General features: G+C 29.7%; 3 protein-coding genes across 3 annotated transcripts; 2 read left to right on the top strand and 1 right to left on the bottom strand.

The window, feature by feature from the left end:
• The first annotated feature begins 85 nt into the window (after positions 1-85).
• LOC126774021 (derlin-2) lies at positions 86-1,813 on the top strand. The gene is made up of 5 exons (XM_050495314.1): positions 86-471; positions 550-783; positions 946-1,068; positions 1,267-1,430; positions 1,562-1,813. Exons 1-5 carry the CDS (start codon positions 379-381, stop codon positions 1,695-1,697), a joined length of 750 nt encoding a protein of 249 aa, XP_050351271.1. The 5' UTR covers positions 86-378; the 3' UTR covers positions 1,698-1,813.
• Positions 1,814-2,706: 893 nt separating this feature from the next.
• On the bottom strand, positions 2,707-13,150 carry LOC126774014 (protein phosphatase PTC7 homolog). The gene is made up of 5 exons (XM_050495307.1): positions 12,682-13,150; positions 11,922-12,101; positions 11,517-11,715; positions 8,014-8,273; positions 2,707-4,520 (listed from the first exon to the last, which is right to left on the bottom strand). Exons 1-5 carry the CDS (start codon positions 12,908-12,910, stop codon positions 4,471-4,473), a joined length of 918 nt encoding a protein of 305 aa, XP_050351264.1. The 5' UTR covers positions 12,911-13,150; the 3' UTR covers positions 2,707-4,470.
• Positions 13,151-14,952: 1,802 nt separating this feature from the next.
• On the top strand, positions 14,953-19,809 carry LOC126773989 (AP-2 complex subunit alpha). The gene has a single exon (XM_050495270.1). The coding sequence runs from the start codon at positions 15,151-15,153 to the stop codon at positions 17,935-17,937; it is 2,787 nt and encodes a 928-aa protein (XP_050351227.1). The 5' UTR covers positions 14,953-15,150; the 3' UTR covers positions 17,938-19,809.
• The last annotated feature ends 107 nt before the right edge of the window (positions 19,810-19,916 follow it).

Here is a 19,916-nt window from a genome sequence, read left to right as displayed (position 1 = left end):
TGTAGTATTTCAAAATGATTTATAATCTTTGTACCTACTCATTGTTATTGCACTTATCGCCCTCTATTGGATGAAAGATTTACTTCATATTTACTTTTCGTTTCTCTCGTATCTAATATCTATTTTTGCAATAAAATAAAGCCTATTTTTATCAAACTAGATTAAAAATACATGATTTGTAACACATTATGTTTAGTGGAACATATATGTTGTATTTAATGTATTTATAAGTTTTTGTTTAGATTTAACATTGATAGTTTTTCGTTGCTGTATCAAATAATCTGATGTGGCCCAATCATGTTAAGTTACAATAGTGCCTAGATTGTCCATTTACTATCTAAGTTATATTATGCAATTATTGTGATCAAGTTGTTAAACATGGCATATCAAACACTTTTACAAGAATATATGCTTGTGCCACCTGTAACAAGAGTTTACACAACTGCTTGTGTGATTACTACTTTGGCTGTGGTAAATTAAATTGAAAACCAATTGAATACACCGTGAGGTAAAAAGCACTAAACTAATGCTAATTCATTTACATTGCAGCAATTGGATCTTGTGTCGCCATTTAACCTATATTTCAATCCAATAGTTATTCTGCAGAGATACCAGTTATGGAGATTTATTACAACATTCCTATTCTTTGGAAACTTAGGATTTAACTTTTTTTTCAATATGATTTTTACATATAGATATTGTAGGATGTTGGAGGAAGGCTCATTTAGAGGAAGGACTGCTGATTTTGTTGTTATGTTCATTTTTGGTGGTGTCCTAATGATTGTATCCTTTTATCAACATATTTTTCATACATCATACATGATTTAGAATAGATGAAATTATTAAACAATTTATTTGTTGATGATCTGTTCTGTCTGATATATGATACTATAATATTGAGCTTAAAATATATTATAAAAACTGATTTTCCTTAGTATGTTACAGCTATGTGCATTCTTTGTTAATTTGTTATTTTTAGGACAAGCTTTTACTATCATGATTGTTTACATATGGTCAAGACGTAATATATATGTAAGGATGAACTTTTTTGGGTTAATGAATTTTCAGGTAAAATAATTTCTCTTGTAGAATTTTCACCTAATTGGAATTATAATCTTTGCTTAATATTCATTCTAATCTATTATATATATAGAGCTCTAATAATCTATGCATTTATTTGTTTCAGTTTGTTTTATAATTTAGACATATATGTGTTGGTAATGTTGACAAATACTTTAAATAATTACAATTCATTTAAATTTTTAGGCACCATACTTGCCCTGGGTTTTACTCGGTTTCTCAGTCTTATTAGGAAATGCAATATCTGTGGATTTGGTAGGAATGGCCATCGGTCACATTTATTTCTTTATAGAAGATGTTCTTCCAAATCAAAGAGGTGGCCAGAAAATATTAATAACACCAATGTTTTTGTAAGTTTCATAATTCATAAAAAATAATACAAGTAGATTTAATTATAGGATTATTTAAATCCAAACTTTTTTGTATATCTGATGTGTCAACTCACCTATTAAATAAAAAAGCAATTATTTATCCATTTCAGAAAAAAGCTGTTTGATCCAGCCCCCGAAGAGGCAGATTATGTGACATTGCCAGATTTTCCCAATGTCCAACCAGGTGGATTTAACTGGCAAAATGAGAATCGTGAAGTACCAGATAATAATGAAGAAAATAGATAAGAATAAAAATGTTCAAATTTTAAATAAAAATAAATTAATATATCAAGCCAAATATTTATTTTATGAATTTCTCTATTTTATGTACAATTTCTAACTATTAAATTGTATGTCTTCTATTTGGATTATTTTTCATTTAGTTTATTTAGCACAAAACAAACCTATAAATTGCTCTTTGTATTTGCTTTATTATTATTGATAAAATAGGTCAGTTATTTGTGATTATATATTACGAAAAATAAGTGTTTCATTTTTTGTTTAGTATAAAAAAGAATATAAATCGAAGATAATATGATGCTATAAAAATATAATATTTTCACACAACTGACATAAAATATATCTATATTAAATAGATATTAAATAAATTATGTTTTTATTTTAATTCAATTCAAATGAATACAAAAATAAATGTTGGGAAAAATGGTACATACTAGTGATTTGTCGGATAACCGTTTACATATCCGAAGAAGAAAAAAAGATTATATCCGATGTGTCCGTTACTTTTTGGTGGATCATTTATATAATTAAATTTTATTACGTATATGAAATTCTATATAGATATATAATATATATAAATATTAATAATACTTATGTTATATATTAGCAATACTTTTAAATTCTATTTTACGTCATATATTTGGCACATTTATATTGTTAAAGTTAAATTTATAAGCACTCATCGTTGTAAGTTACTAATTATCTTATAACATACTTATAAGGTACTAATTTAATTGATGCAACCTCAAATATTTGTGATATAATTATTTAATTAAAATTATTAAATATTTAAACATTTGTTATAGAAAGATATAAGAAAGATTACATTTTTTTATAAGGACATTAATTTTCCTTATTCGTGTCCGTATCCGCGGAAGTACATTTTAACGATCCGGCACATCACTACATACATACACACAAAAAAAAATTGGCATTTTCACTGCAATAAGGATTTAAAATACAATTTTATGGAAATAAATAAAATAATAGAAGGCATTAAAATTCAAACAAAATATATATTTAATTTAAATTTATTTATTTCTCTACACACTCCTTTTTTGCACGAATTTCAAATCGTTTAACAATTTATTTATAATAGACAGTAGTTTTACCATCATTCCTCATGACTCAACCAATTCAATAAAACATATAATTAATTAATATTTAACTACAAAAGACGTATTCCAAAATGCACCTTATGTTATATTGAAATTTACACAAGAATTCCTTTTTCATCAATAAACTTTTAACCAATGTTTTGTTGTGTGATAAGTTTTATTAGAATTCGACCCAAGTTTTCAAACCCTAAATGTATTAATTGCAACGAATCACGTTATAGTATGGATTTTAGGACGACAAATGGGGATCCTGCTGGTAAATATTCACCTTTCATGCTAATAAATACTTGCACTGCAGGATGTACAAACAACTCCTAACACGTAAATATGATCATAGGATAAAGATGTTTTGCCCATATGTGTGTAATTACACTGGCTAACTCGGGAAAACAGCAATAATAAGTTTTGGTATTTGGCGGATATTATTAATTTGATCTTTGTGATTATTTTAGTTGAACACTATTTGCAAGCTAATTTGATATTTCCTTTGTAGCAGCTACTGTGTCTAAAAAAAGTGTTTCTGTGAAGTGCAATTTAGTAATATTTTGATAAAAAAGAAAAAAATAAAGATTATTACGTTGTTGGGATCTCTATAAAATTCATTATTCCTTGATTATAACATAAACAGTTTAGATATGGCAAAAAAAAATTAATGATATTTCATAATTTATAATAATACAGAGACGCTAATAACAATCGTAAGTCGCACCCGCAGCATTTAGTGACATACATTCAATTATTATTAAATGTTATACGTATAGTAAAATATAAACTGAGTGTAAATTGTGTCAAGTTGTCGAATACATACTTGTTTAGATTAAAAATGTATAAAAAGGAATATAAATAACACTACAAAAATCTGTTAGTTGCGTTGTAATAATTGCGTTGAAAAATCTCAAATTGACATATTAACAAATATAGCTAAATAATCAGTCTTCATTCAAACATCAAACACACATTTTATACAATAACAAAATAATCACAAAAAAATATCGATGTTCTCTTTTTACAATATTTATTACATTTACTAAATTACATTATTTATAAACATTCCTCTGTACCTAAGGTTACACATTTGTTCATACTCATCTCTAGATGTATAAGAGTATACAGAAATTACTAGAGAGGGTAAGAGTTGCTCAAAAAGCTTAGATACAACACAACCCAGGCATACTTTTAAACTTTATAATCAGTAATGTACTTGATTCATACTTAAAATTTCCTCTGCATATTTAGATGAATTTTATATACACATTTGATTAACAAATATTGCATTTATGCATACACAATTATTCGTCCAATATGTTAGTTACCACATATTTTTTTATCATAAACATCACAATACATACACAACTAACAACAAAATTGTAATGGAAATGAATAACAATCAACAATTTCTCCGTTTCTGCATAGTAAAAATATCACCGAGTGACTAGTGCTCTAGTGTCTGTCAATGGTAAATTCATTTTGCATCAGATCATATAAACCCTTTAAAATGTTATCGTTTTTTGTACAATGAAAAATGATGACAACACTATTATTAAATATAATAGAAACCAATATTGTATTTTTTTTTTGGTGTCGTTGTTTAAACTAATGTTGCAAATTATTTTGAACTAATCTGTTTCTCAAATAATCTAATAAATCACATAGTGACATTTTCATAGTGCTACGATAGCCAGTAGCACCGTTATGTCGTCCGGTTTTCCACCTGCAAAGAAAATATATATAATTATGTATAGTTAATGATTTGTTTGATAAAAATAATATGAAATCAAAAAAATATTTATTAAGGTAGGCTTATAAAAGCAACATTGAATCCCTATGTTAACACTATATAGTTAAATGTAAAGCTACCACCCGCGCCGGTTCGGAATGTAGATTCTACCATAAAGAAATGGGAATAAACTAAGTACTCTTCTAAACTAAATAAGTATGCTGATAACATTATTATTAGCAGAATAATTGCATGAAAATCAACGCCAAATATTAACTCCATTTTATTATCAAATAAATAATTATAGCCTTTTTGCAACCACAGGAGGAATAAAGATATAAACAACTTTGAAGTGGCGCGGTATCGATACCTTGAATAATTAGTTATGGATACGCAAAAAATAAGCATGAGATGGCCCAGAGGTAAGAACGCGTGAATCTTAATCGATGATCGTAGGTTCAAACCCGGGCAAGCACCATTGAATTTTCATGCGCTTAATTTGTGGTTATAATTCATCTCGTGCTGGACGGTGCAGGAAAACATCGTGAGGAAACTTGCATGTGTCTAATTTGATTGAAATTCTGCCATATGTGTATTCCACCAACCCGCATTGGAGCAGCGTGGTGGAATAACCTCCAAACCTTCTCTCCAAAAAGGGAGAGGAGGCCTTAGCCCAGCAGTGGGACATTCACAGGCTGTTACTGTACTGTACGCGAAAAATGGCGTTTTAGAATGTCGCCGAAGTCGTTATCAGAACTTTCCGCCATCTTCATTTACTTCTCGTTACTGTAAGATGTATGTGGGCATTTTTTTTTTAGTTTGCACTATTGTGGTTTAGGGTGTCCCCTGTTTAAAATAAAAGATTACATGAAATTCTAGTATCTATACGAGTATTATGTTAATAAATTGTAAAGTTTAATTGTTATTATTTATATTGATAATATAAACAAATTATTTAATTGTTGTATATTAAAAATAAAATAGTATTTAATGATCGATTAACCCATATTTTGCTATGTCCCATTCGATAGTTGTCAGGTTTGAATACCATTGTGTCTAAAATCTGGCTTTCTTACCATCAACCGATAGTTTTATTGAAGAAATAATGAAACCGTCTTCTGATTGTCATATATGTATTATTACCATTAGTTATCCAAAAATTTAAATTAATTATTAAATTTCAACCTAAAAAACCGCCCACTGTGGAAAATTCAACTGATACGTCATTTTCTCAATAAATATACCAAAATATTACTGCGATTCCGGTTTATATTTTAAGACTAACAACCCTACGGTAACATTCAACAGACCGCTATTTTGTGTAAGCAAGCATTAGTTTCGTATAAAATTGTACCGCATCTCAGTTGCGTGCGTTATGGATTTCCACTGTTTACTCGGTAAGTAACTCATATAAGAATTATACATTTTCAGAACAATAAAAATATCTGTTTATCTAAAATGTGGTAATTTGATTGAACTTAGTAACTCATTCTCAGAAATTTGCAAAATAATTGTTGTAACCGAACAATCCGTTACGTCCGCTGAGAAATCATTTTTCAGCGGAACAGTTTTCTTAACTCAATAGAAACTAAATCCGCGTTTACATTGCTAAAATATTTTAATCCTCAAAATGATATATTTACCCGACTGCCCTGAAGGAGGGTAATGTTTTTCGATACATACATAATATACACATGTATCTTTGGCATACTCTGTAACCTAAACAGCTCGATGGTTTTTAGTATTTGTTTTTTTTTCTATTCAGTCGGATAATTTAGTTTTTTCCTAAAAATATTTTTTATCTTGTGTATTAAGATTTTTATAATCTTTTAAAATTGAAAGTGGAGCCGTATTAAATTAATTATTTAATAAAATTAAATTAGAAATTTTATAAATCAATTTAAACTATATAAAATAAAGCCTTAATTAATGTTTATTAAGACACATACTAACATATTATTGTTGTAGATATTGAAATGGAACTCATTGCGAGAGTAAGAAAATAAATGAGCTAACGGAAGATGAAATAGAAAAGAAGCGAAAGAAGTGATGAGAACAGAAACGTAAATAGAAAGAAAAACCAGTTTTAAATAATCAAAATACTACACTATCTGCAAAAAAAATTAATCTACAAGAAAAAAACGAAAAACGAATAGGAAGAGATTAGTTCAAAACTACAATAATGCCCTAAAAAATTCTAGTGTTAAAAACGGCACAAACAAGCAAGAAAACAATTGTATTGTTACAAAATAGTAACTTAAAAAAAATCCAGTCTAAATGAAAATATGGATATAATGAAAACCAGAGAAGTTTTGAAAAGTTAGTAAATAGAAATTTAGGTAGGTAGCTTAGAATAAAATTCAATGCTTTTATATACAAATGTGTACGACTCTACATTTTCCACCCCCGTTCCATAGAGTGACGGTCCACCAAAGAATACACAATTGACTGTTAAATATTTCTAAATAATAATGGACAAAGCTCAAAGTATCTTTTACATTTGTTGTTATGCAATTTTATTAATTTTATCATTTACTTATAATATTATTTGGATCTCAAATTAATGCCAAAAATGATGAAATATAAGTCTGTTTTTGTCGTTTTATAACTCAGAGGATGTACAATTGTTGATCATATTTTGATAAGTGCTTATAATGAAAAAATAGGAGAAGATTTGTAATAAGTACTTTATCTTGTTACATATATATATGCGTTTTGAATATTATATTTTTATTTTACTCTAAAACCAAGGCAAAATAGTACGTAACTATAACAGTGGACGAAAATATCAGGGTCGGACGCATTTAATTCGTAGTATATGATAAACTACAGTGTTTTGCGTGATTTCTGTGTTTTTATGATAATTTAGACATCACTGATTTAATTAATGTTAATATTATTGCATAAAACATATGTACTAAAAAAAAATACCATTTTTTAAAATCACGCAAACTTTTAAAAAAATGCCCATATGCTATTCCTTACCATCGATGCGTTATTCGGTTACACGTATGCTATTTAAGATGTTAAATCTGTATTCTGTTATTATACTGGCACCAATTAAACCGAAAAAAATTACGCTTTACAAAACTACTTCCTCAACAAACTTTTCGGCCATTGCTTGGTAAAAGCAAGCGGTTACAAGCGCACGCAAAGTTGGTCAGCGAATTAAACTATTTAAAAATGCAATTATACAAATACTATAAGCAATGTGCGTTTCGGTAAAGTATAATTTTAATCCGGGGGTGTCATGTCAAAGGACCTAAGGGATTGTTTCAACGCCTCAAACCTTAGGCGGGTAAACCAGACACTCGCCTCAGATCCCTTATAAATGGGTTTAGTAAGTGAAATATGACATTTATATAAATAGTATGTGCAGAAAGAAGTTATGCAAGGGGCATTTAGGTAGCGAGTAGGTAATCAAACGAGATTGTCAAAGTACCTAAATACCACTTTGCTATCGAGGTCTATGAACACTGATAGTCACCAATAGCATCGATGCCATTCTGTCGCGCGCTCTTCGCGAACGGCGACATGTAGCACCCGTCGAAGGAGAGGTTGCGGGCCATCCACGCGATGGAGTTGGCGACGGCCTGCAGGCGCTGCGCGTCGCCCTCCAGCGCCTGCGCGCGCCGCATCTCCGCCACCAGCACCGGCTCCGGCACGTTGTCGAACACGCCGTCCGTCGCCACGAGGATCACGTCACCGCATTCCACCTTAAACTCGGCCGTTTCCGCTGATTCTGGCCTGTAACGTATAAGAAATTGTATTTATGATTTCGGTACTAGAAAATGTATACCAGCTGTTCTTGGTTCCGCTTTGATTATTTTATACCGTTGCCATTATTTTATATAATGGGAATATTTGCATTTATTCATTGCATTATGCAAATAACAATTATATTATCAAGCTTATACCATGCATTACACTTGCTTTTAACCTCAGTTCATTATTTCATTATATGAGTCTGTTCTCGTCCCTAATTAATTAATGATATTATGTAATTGTTTATTATTTTGTGTTAAAGAGATTTTAACTTGTTCAATATAGTACTTTATAGAATCACAATTAAATACGTACAATACAGCAATAACATGCACATAAGGTGTAATATGAGTTAAAAAGATTAGTACTAGCAAAATTGCAAACATCATCATTTTTTCATCGATTTTATTTATATGCTTAAAAATCTTAAACATGTGTACGTTGACAGACGAAGGTAAATATTTATGCGAGTGCGAGTTTATAAGGATAACGGGGGCAAAAAATTCGAAAACCTATTCTTGGAAAAAATTATAAACTTAGTAACTGTCAAAAAACTAAGAAATAATATTAATTTTCTGTTCAGATAGGCATTCATAATAGAAGATCGTCTAAGGTGTCAAAAACGACCTGCGACTATAACTCGACAATCCGTATATTGTTGAGCTATTGACGTATAAATTATAAAAGAACATGTCACATAGAAATAATAATACTTGAAAAGAATATTTATTCGATTGTGATAAAATTAAATGCTTTAAAAAAATAATATGACTTATGGGTTTCTTTGTGAATAATTTGATACCTACATTGTATTTGAACAACGCAATAAAATAAAATCTTATTGAATAATATTACATAGCAATCATATGATTCCATTATTGTTCTTAAGTTTGGGCTTTCGGCTCAATATCATGTTACGTTCAAAAATATCGGTTTTAAGAATTTGGTCAGAATTATAAACAATTTATTGGATTTCTTAATAATCTCCTTCTTAATTTTCTCTCGAACGTACAGCACGAAAATACTTAGTGTCTTAAATAAATTACAGATAAGATAGTATTCATCCGCTGCGATCAGTGTGGTTCGAATCAAAACCTTGCCTTGTTATCTTATAATATGTTTTTGTATTCGTGTTCTCATTATGTAAAAATATACATGAATTTTATTAAATATTTGTGAACTAAAATAAATATAATACCATTCTACAAATTAAACAGAGCACGTGAGTTTTGTTCGCTGGCTTATATCCAACAAACTAAAAATTCTAATATTAGTGCACGCAGAAATACAACAACGTTGTTTGTGTATTGAGACCACATGATCGCTTATGTTAAGAGTCAAAATATTGGATAAACAACCGGCAGTCATAAGACTTGCAGTATTGACGATACCTATTTGTCAAAAAGCCGACGAGGCGTGAGACGATAGACTTGCAAAGTATGTCATGATTCATGACGTAATCGTTTATGTAATATTTATAAGAAAATCGCGAGAAATTTTATAATATAAAATAATTATAAATAAGTTATTATTTATAATTATTGATGAATTAATTAAATCCAGTTGTATAAAAATCTAAACCTATAAAAACAGTTAACTAATAATCCTTCTCTTCAAAAAGGGAGAGGCCTTAGCCCAGCAGTGGGACATTCACATGCTGATACTGTAATAATAATGAGTCAAGTTATTATTACCAAAATAAATTTTATGGCGCCAATTCGAATTACAGCAATGGCGAAAGGAAATTCTATTTCTGACTGCGATCTAAAAGTTTACACACTGGCTAAATTACACAATGGCAAAGCTTTATTGCAAATTTTGTTTCGTAAAAACTTATTTAACACACAATTTTGAAACAATGAGTTTAGATTTAAAATGTTAACATACCATTCAAAACATGAATAGGAAACATTTCCGTTTGAGAAAATTAATTTTAAATTTATAGCTGCGTATAAAAATAAATAAAATTTTAAGTCACATGATTTGTAACATCTTTAATATTTTGACAACATTTTTTCAATAAAATATTAGGTTAATATTTTCCAGACTTTAAAAAGCTAATTGTGAAATAATGACAAATATTAATTTATTTTACTTTAATGTCAAATGAAGAATTATTTTAAATAACAATTTAAATTACAAAAGGTGTGACATATATCACATTACCTCAATTAATATAATAAAAACATAACATCATTCTAATTATTTATCAAAATAAAAACCCTTATGAGTACACTTTTCAACCTTATCTATATTGAAGTAACCTTTTGCTATTAGAAGCATAGCATCTATAACTGATAAAATTGTTTTCAAACAAGTGAATAACATATTGCATTTGCAAATATTATACATCAAATATTATATATATTTCTATATAAATAGATGCACACTTTAAATATAAATCAAATGTATTTATATATATTATATATTTATATAATATAAAATATAGTTGACGTTTTAAATATATCATAATTTATGAGTATATTTAGTTAGTAGAGTATACTTCTCTAATTATCCTGAAACTAATAAAGGATTTTATATATATATATAAGAAATGATACAACTAATTTCTATCATTCTTTCAACATGGGCAATCTAATGGGAAAGTTTCAGTGTAAAATGAAATGTAATAATGTCTATTAATTCTTATGTACAGATTTATAGATATAATAATTGTACATAAAGATAATATTGTATGTATTTGAGCACTATTTATAGCACAAGTCATTAGCTATTGTTTAAAATTATATTCCTATAAATTATGTTTATTCCCATTATATATAAATAATACTGAACTTGCGAAATTTCTATGTGAAGTATGTAAAAAAAATTGTTTCCTATTCAACAATAATATTTTTAAAATTACATTTTCATTGGAGTACATTGCTATGAGGTTATTACTCCCTATTTTTTTTATGATAACACTCCAAGAAATATTATATTGTTTAGTCATTAAATCAATAAGTAAATCATGAATGAATATAACACCTAGGTAAACAAATTTGTAATAAATGTCAGTTTAATAAGTTCCTATTAGATAGTTGATTTTAAAATGTAAACACACACACAACACACAGACAACACTAAGTATAGTCCATAGGTAAAAAATGGTATGTGCATTTATATGCAAACTCCTATTTTATTTATCAAAAACAATATATATAAAATAACAAAATCAGTTGGAAGTTGAATATTAACCATAATATAAAATCATATTATCCATACCTATCACTGAGAACATTCTGATCATGTCCAGGAGGTGGCAGGCTTAATTGATAAGGTGTGTTGAAGTAGTGCTGTTGTTCATGAGACCGGTGCACAACACGGCCACCACGTACAACCATAAAACCACTGTCCCCAATGTTGGCAGCACGCATTATACTCTCGCTGCGGTCTAAAATCATTACACATGCTGTGCTGCTACCTGTTGTATCAAAAAATTACACTGGTAACACTGATATGACTTTACCATTTTATTCATATACAAATAGTCTACTCAAACTTAAGAGAAATGAAAATAGAGGCAACAAATCATTTTTGTGACCATAAAAATTGAAAAACTAAGATAAATTGAAAAAATTTAATTAATAATTAAGCTAAATGTATTAAATTTATTTAAAAAAGCATTACCTAAAATGGGTTTTTTATGTTCTAAAAGCTCATAATAAGACTTGGCCAGCAGGTCTCCTGGCTCTGACATTTTAAAGTGGCCCATTCTGACCAGTCTTTCACATGTCCTCATAAGATATGATGAGAACTCTCCAGGATCAATTCCATATGCACGCCAGCCTCCCACTCCATCAGCAACACCTATTATATAGCAATATAATATAAGTGTACTAAAAATGCACTACTTTTAAAGCAACAAGTCAGCAAGACAATATCAAAGTTTTAAAATACTATCATAACATAAGTAAATATGATATAAGAAGGTAAATATCAAGTCAAATTCTTATTCTATTCCAAATCTCAATAATATTTTGAAAAAATTTTTAAAATTTTTTAAATAATAGGTGTCAATTAAAAATTGAACAATTTGAAGGATTTTACATTATGCAATGGGTATGAATAAAGGTATTTTTCTTATAAACATCATCCATCCTACAAGGTAAATGTTAAGAAATAAATAAAAATTAGGATTTATTCTCATTTATTAGTATTTTTTTAAACTCGGTGTAATTTATGAATGTTAAGTATATTGTACCAAAATTTTGTAAATAAAGTATATAAGCATGTAAATCGAGACCCAAAAAATTTTTTAAATGATCTAGAAATTATATTTTTTTGTCTTTACAATAAACCTTCTATTTTCATAATTCGTGTGATTAATTAAACCTAGAGGATTTGTTTGATACGCTTAATCACAATGAAATTTAGGTGAACTACTCACCAATAACATCTGCATTGTTGAAATTTGTGGAAAACCATGCGTCGTCTCCGAATTGACCCTTATGGGATCTTCCATTAGCTATGTCTTTAGGAAATCCACAAACTACTGACACTAAATACGGATGTTTCTTTTTAGAAACGTTTAATTCAGCAGCACTCGAAAAACTTGTGAGTCCATTTCTAATAGCACGTGATAGCACTCTGCCTGTCCAGTATACAGACTGCATCATTCATTAGTTGTTTTGTACTTTGAATCCAGGCTCCATTTACAAATTCATAACCAAAATTATTGAACCCATATTGATAATTTAAAAAAAACACAACTAAATAAACACTATGCAGAAAGCTAAGTCTATTTACGAGTTATTAACTGAGCAAAACAGATGTATAAAAATTAGTTAATTCAGAATTTAGACGTATTTTGACGAATCTTGTGACTCTCGACTGACTGCTGAAAAAACGCAAACGAATGATGTCAAATCGAGTAACCAAAGACATCTCATTATTCGCCACAGATTAGTAAAATGCCAAAGGCCAGTGATTGATAAATACTATTCTCTAATGCTGCTGCTCTATCTGCGTCATAAAGAAAACAAAGTGTGGCCGCATGGGGTGAAGTTATGAGTACCGCTGGACTCAGGGATCATTTGCTGTATGGGCAGTCAATTGAGTAATGAGATTGAGTTAACAGTACTAGTTAGCGCAAGCAGGCTGATATAATAACGAAACCTAAAACGTCAGCTCCTCGCCTAAAATTCTAAAAGATGAAAATACAACCCCACATAAAGTACTGCTCTCATCTCTGGATGGGAGAGATGGCACTTTACGTCTTCTGTCGCATTTTTTACGGAGATTGCTCTGAGGAACTGTTTAGATTAATCTCAGGCGCTGAATTACACCACCGGACATCGTGTCTAAATTCTAAATTCCATCCATACTATGTCCATGTCTGGAAATCCACTACTACAACGCTATTTTTAAAGCATTTCCTGCCCCGCACAACCACCCTGCGAAACCATATTTCCGGCGAATTTTTTGAACCGCTATGACATAGAAACCTTCAAGAAAAGAGCCTACTCATTCCTTAAAAACCGGCAATGCACTGCCAATTACTCCGGTGTTGCAGGTGTCTTTGGATAGTGCTAATCACTTTCCATCAGGTGAGCCTCTTGGTTGGTTGCCCCCCTTTTACATAAAAAGGGTTTCTTCCAGTAACAGTTTATTTTATTACAAGTAGGCTCCTGACATCGCTATGTGACCAATGCCATAGTAGGTTTGCATCCTTCACATTCGAGATTGTTAATTTTATTTGCACTTTCACCAGAGCCAAATTTACAATAATATGCCGCGGCTCTTTAATGTAACTATCGCGCCCTATATTTTTTCACACATGTTATTATAATCATTCAAAGATTATTTTAGTACAAAAAAAATACAATTTTTTTAATTTACATCTTCCTAATCCATATTGTATTTAATTAATGAAAATACAGCAAGAACTATATAAAATAAAAAGTTTTTTAAACTATGAAAGATATTCATAAAACCTGAAGCACTCAATTTTGATGATCAAGATATTATGAACTGTGAACCAATGTGAATGTATTATGAAATATTTATTAATCTGTACATTCTTTATTGATTATAAAACATGTTACCATAAATTGAAATAGGTAGATAATTAAATGTTCTGTAAATTCAAAGACTTGCCAGCTTAACAAAAGTCTAGACAGTATTGCATTTATAATTCATTATAAAATGCTAACATTTTTTTTTACCTAATTTTGTCAACTTTTCTTATGCTAAAACGATATTATTTTTAAATTTTAACCGAATTCTAATTTTACTATTTCTTAATTTCCAGACCTATAACACTGAAATGTTTAAAATATCATATGTTTTATTTTCATTGAAATTATTACACCTTAAGAAGATTTGTAACTAGCATATATCTGGCATAGATCTATACTTACAGCTAAAAATATATACAAAATATAATATTGTCATTAAATCTAGTATGTATTCAGTTTATTTTAATTCATTTGTTTAGTTTTTTCAAAGTTATATTAGTATATTTTAAGTTAAAATAATATATGGCGGTTAATTTATAAAATGTATTAAATATTGTTGTCTTATTTTGACATTTTTTAATAATTTGGTGGTTTGGCTTTCTTGTAAGCTCTGTTCTAATTTAAACTAGTAACCTATTTATTTCGATATTGATCCATAAACAACCAATTTGTAGTCTGACGTTTCAATTTCATAGATAATATGGGAAGGCGTTGTAGAAGAAAGATCAGTGGCCAAATCGGAAATAGTATTTAATGACGGCGACTAAAGTGTAAAGCCGGAATTAAAGCCGAAGCTTTAATATTTCGCTTTATATATCGTTATAGTTTTGATTCGGAATATTATTCTCATAAGTTAAAAAAAAGGCATAAAACTGGTGTTCGATAAGTCTCTTGGCAATATGCCTGCCGTTAGGGGAGATGGTATGCGAGGGCTCGCAGTTTTTATATCTGATATAAGAAACTGTAAAAGCAAAGAAGCAGAAATTAAAAGAATTAATAAAGAGCTGGCTAATATCCGAAGTAAGTTCAAAGGCGACAAAACTCTTGATGGCTACCAGAAAAAGAAGTACGTCTGTAAACTTCTGTTTATCTTCTTGTTGGGTCATGATATCGATTTCGGACACATGGAAGCGGTTAACTTACTTTCATCCAACAAATATTCCGAGAAACAAATAGGCTACCTATTTATATCGGTTTTGGTGAATACTAATAGTGATCTAATTAAACTCATTATTCAAAGTATTAAAAATGACTTGCAGTCTCGAAACCCTATTCATGTGAACCTTGCACTTCAATGCATAGCAAACATTGGTAGCAAGGATATGGCTGAAGCTTTTGGTACTGAAATACCTAAGTTGCTTGTTTCTGGTGATACAATGGATGTTGTAAAGCAATCTGCTGCTCTATGTTTGTTACGGCTCTTTCGGAAATCTCCTGAAATCATCCCTGGGGGGGAGTGGACATCAAGAATAATCCATTTATTAAATGACCCACATATGGGTGTTGTTACTGCAGCAACATCACTTATAGATGCACTTGTGAAGAAAAATCCAGATGAATACAAAGGTTGTGTTACACTCGCTGTTGCTCGATTAAGCAGAATAGTCACTGCTAGCTACACAGATCTGCAGGATTATACCTATTACTTTGTTCCTGCTCCATGGTTATCAGTAAAACTATTGCGGTTGTTACAAAACTATACACCACCATCTGAAGAGCCTGGAGTGAGGGGTCGCTTATCTGAGTGCTTGGAAACAATCTTTAATAAAGCTCAAGAGCCTCCAAAGTCAAAAAAAGTACAACATTCAAATGCAAAAAATGCTGTACTTTTTGAAGCGATAAGTCTCATTATTCATAATGACAGTGAGCCTAATTTGCTAGTTCGAGCATGCAATCAACTAGGACAATTTTTAAGTAATCGGGAAACTAATCTGAGATACTTAGCTCTTGAGTCTATGTGTCATCTTGCAACATCCGAATTTTCTCATGAAGCTGTGAAAAAGCATCAAGAAGTTGTAATACTTTCAATGAAAATGGAAAAAGATGTATCTGTGCGACAACAAGCAGTAGATTTGCTGTATGCTATGTGTGATAAAACAAATGCAGAAGAAATTGTACAAGAAATGTTAGCTTATTTAGAAACAGCTGATTACTCCATAAGAGAAGAAATGGTACTAAAGGTAGCCATATTAGCTGAAAAGTATGCTACTGACTTTACATGGTATGTGGATGTTATTTTAAATCTTATTAGAATTGCTGGAGATTATGTTTCAGAGGAAGTGTGGTATAGAGTCATTCAAATTGTAATAAATAGAGAGGAAGTCCAAGGATATGCAGCTAAAACTGTTTTTGAAGCTTTACAGGCTCCAACTTGTCATGAAAATATGGTTAAAGTGGGAGGATATATTCTTGGTGAATTTGGAAATTTAATAGCTGGTGATACCAGATCATCTCCACTAGTCCAGTTTGAACTTCTTCATTCCAAGTATCATCTGTGCTCTGCAGCAACAAGAGCACTTTTGTTGTCAACATATATCAAGCTTGTTAATTTGTTCCCAGAAATAAAAAACAGGGTACAAGAAGTTTTCCGTGCAGACTCAAATTTGCGCTCTGCTGATGTAGAACTACAACAGAGGGCATCTGAATATTTGCAGTTGAGCATTGTTGCCAGTTCAGATGTTTTAGCAACAGTGTTGGAAGAGATGCCAGCGTTCCCAGAAAGGGAATCATCAATATTAGCAGTTCTAAAAAAGAAAAAGCCAGGTCGTATCCCTGATGATGTAAGAGAATCAAAAAGTCCACAACCAAATATTACTCCAGCTCCAGTGATAAATAACATAGCAAATACAAACAGTTCAAGTGCTGATTTACTTGGATTATCCACTCCACCCGGTACAAATGCACCTACTGGAAATGGTTTGTTAGATGTTCTAGGTGACTTATATACCACACCCAAAATAAGCCCAGCTACTGTGCAACAGAATAATATTAAAAAATTTTTGTTCAAAAACAATGGAGTACTTTTTGAAAATGATCTTATTCAAATAGGAGTAAAAAGTGAATACAGGCAAAATTTGGGTAGGATTGGTCTATTTTATGGAAATAAAACACAGTCTCCAATACAAAATGTTCGTCCTGAATTGCATTGGAATGATTTACATAAGCTCAATGTGCAAATGAAACCTATGGAACCAGTATTGGAAGCAGGTGCTCAAATTCAACAAATGTTGACTGCAGAATGTATTGAAGATTTTCTTGATAGTCCTAGCATGTCTGTGTCATTTCTTTACAACAATGTCCCCCAAAAAATCTCTATGAAACTTCCACTCACACTCAATAAGTTCTTTGAACCAACAGAAATGAATGGAGAATCTTTTTTTGCAAGATGGAAAAACTTAGGGGGTGAACAACAGAGAGCCCAAAAAATATTTAAAGCACAGGGATCCATAGATATAACTGCAACACGTACAAAACTAGCTGGTTTTGGTATGCAGTTACTAGATGGTATTGATCCTAACCCTGATAATTTTGTTTGTGCAGGTATAGTGCACACTAGAGTTCAACAAGTAGGATGTCTCATGAGATTGGAACCAAATAAACAAGCTCAAATGTTCAGACTCACTGTGCGATCAAGTAAAGAAACAGTTTCACAAGAAATTTGTAATTTGCTGGCAGATCAGTTCTAATCTTCATATTACGTTCTGTTTATTTGTGTTGGTTATAAGAAACTCTTCACATGACTTGAAATTGCTCTCAGTGTTTATAAAATGATTATATTATAACACTGACTAGTGAAGAATCACATGTATATTTTTTTCCTTAAAGAATTTGTAAACTTTAAATTGCTTAAAAAAGAAATATATTTTTACGTTAATCATTTTATAAAGTTATAAAAAGACAACAGTAATATATTTTGTTAGGTTATTTCTATTGAAATCTATTCCATAACATTTTTGTGTCATCATGTCTATTAATTTATTGATTTAACAGGTATAAAATAACATTTTCGTCATAAGATTATCTTACGTAATTAAGGTATTGTAATGTTGAAGCTTGTTAAGCCTATCTATATAAAATTTGAAATTATAAAATTTATAAACTGCAGTGCAAATTATAGTTAATATAATTATGAATCCAAACATGGTATAAAACTATACCAAAAAAATTTTCATGTGTATATAAGTTTGAATAATTGTTTATTCATTGTATATTTTTTAATTATATTTATAAAGAAAAACCACATGCATTCTACATAGTTTGGTAGCATGGCAGTCAAGTAATTGGCCAACTCAAACAAAATAAGTTATAAAAATGGCAACTTTTCTACTTTATAACCTGTATAATTTATTAATCTTGTCTCACTAAGTAAAATTATTTATTAATGCTAACTTTTAAAAATGACGTAATATTCAAAAAGAAAAATTTATATTTAAATGAATAACGAGATTTAACTGAAATTGTCTTAGAATTGACACAACATGATTACAAAGTGTCATTTAAGATTTTCCTACTTTTGTTCCTTTAATTAATATTCATTATTTTATACGTAATTTTATTTCAATATTTTGTCATAATTTCGTATAAAATGAACACTGCATTATATAAAAGTTTATTAAATTCAAGCAATCGGTTTGTTGTAGAATTGTAAATTAATGGTTATATCAAGTAAATACAAATGTAATGTAAATAAGGTTGGCAAATTGTATTTTTTGAACAATCAACAAATAATTATAAACACTAACTAAGAGTGTTGATTGTTTTATCAAACAAATAAAACGAGCATGTAGGATCGCCGATCAGCTTTCAATTTTTAAATTTGTTATATCAAAAGCAGACCTTCTTATCATCTAGTTAAACAAGCATAAAATGCAACTTTGTGGTACTATGTATATCAGTTTGTTCTAAAATTGTTTATCATTATTCAATTGCGTTAAATATATTTTACGTGTCTGTAGTAGTAATATGATGCTCGAAATTTACATACGCAACATAACATAACGCGTTATAAACGGGTCGAGATTAGTAATAATCCAAAAATGCCATGTACCTCCTCTAGCTCATGTATTTAGAATAATGAAATATTAAAATATTTGTTGAAATGTACTCATGAGTTTATATAGGAATCTCACAAACTTAAAAATTTTATTTTTTTATTTTGGTACCATAAAGTTATTTAGCGATAGTTTAGGCAATTTAGTATAGTGGTACTGAATATTAAATGTTGTTAAAAATATATTAATAGCATGCTGAAGCTTCGTTTGCATGGTAGATATGTTTGAACAATAGTAACAATAAAATAAGTATGTTTAAAAATTATGTATTTAAAGAATTTGCTAAAATATTACATATATGTATATTATGGATTTAAGTAAGAGAGTATAAATGCTTATTGGATACATGCATATAATATATAAGAACTGTGTTTACACCGTAAAATATTATAAGCATGAAAAATTTGAGCATAATTCATTGTAAAACATTGTTTGCTCTTGCGCTTTGAAATTATATTGTATCTTATTAATAATTGTCTAAAATAAATATTTAACCAGTACATATTTCACACGCTCTTTTTTTCCCTTCCCTTATTAAGTAAAGGTGTTAGTTAATACAAAATATTTTGATCAACTTCAGAAGTAACATGACTTATTTTTCTATTAATACATTT

Source organism: Nymphalis io, chromosome 15 (assembly GCF_905147045.1).
Source record: "Nymphalis io chromosome 15, ilAglIoxx1.1, whole genome shotgun sequence".
NCBI lineage: Eukaryota > Metazoa > Arthropoda > Insecta > Lepidoptera > Nymphalidae > Nymphalis > Nymphalis io.
Note: the sequence above shows the minus strand (reverse complement) of the source record. Positions and strands in the feature narration are given on the sequence as shown.

Bases quoted from the DNA above. Each gene is read 5' to 3' on its own strand.
- LOC126774021 (XM_050495314.1), top strand. From the start codon at position 379: ATGGCATATCAAACACTTTTACAAGAATATATGCTTGTGCCACCTGTA. The intron at 472-549 runs GTAAATTAAATT...TTTACATTGCAG, and splicing joins TGATTACTACTTTGGCTGTG to CAATTGGATCTTGTGTCGCC. The intron at 784-945 runs GTATCCTTTTAT...AGTATGTTACAG, and splicing joins TTGGTGGTGTCCTAATGATT to CTATGTGCATTCTTTGTTAA.
- LOC126773989 (XM_050495270.1), top strand. From the start codon at position 15,151: ATGCCTGCCGTTAGGGGAGATGGTATGCGAGGGCTCGCAGTTTTTATA.
- LOC126774014 (XM_050495307.1), bottom strand. From the start codon at position 12,910: ATGATGCAGTCTGTATACTGGACAGGCAGAGTGCTATCACGTGCTATT. The intron at 12,102-12,681 runs GTGAGTAGTTCA...GCTATATAATAG, and splicing joins CAACAATGCAGATGTTATTG to GTGTTGCTGATGGAGTGGGA. The intron at 8,274-11,516 runs GTATGGATAATA...TATACGTTACAG, and splicing joins CAGAATGTTCTCAGTGATAG to GCCAGAATCAGCGGAAACGG.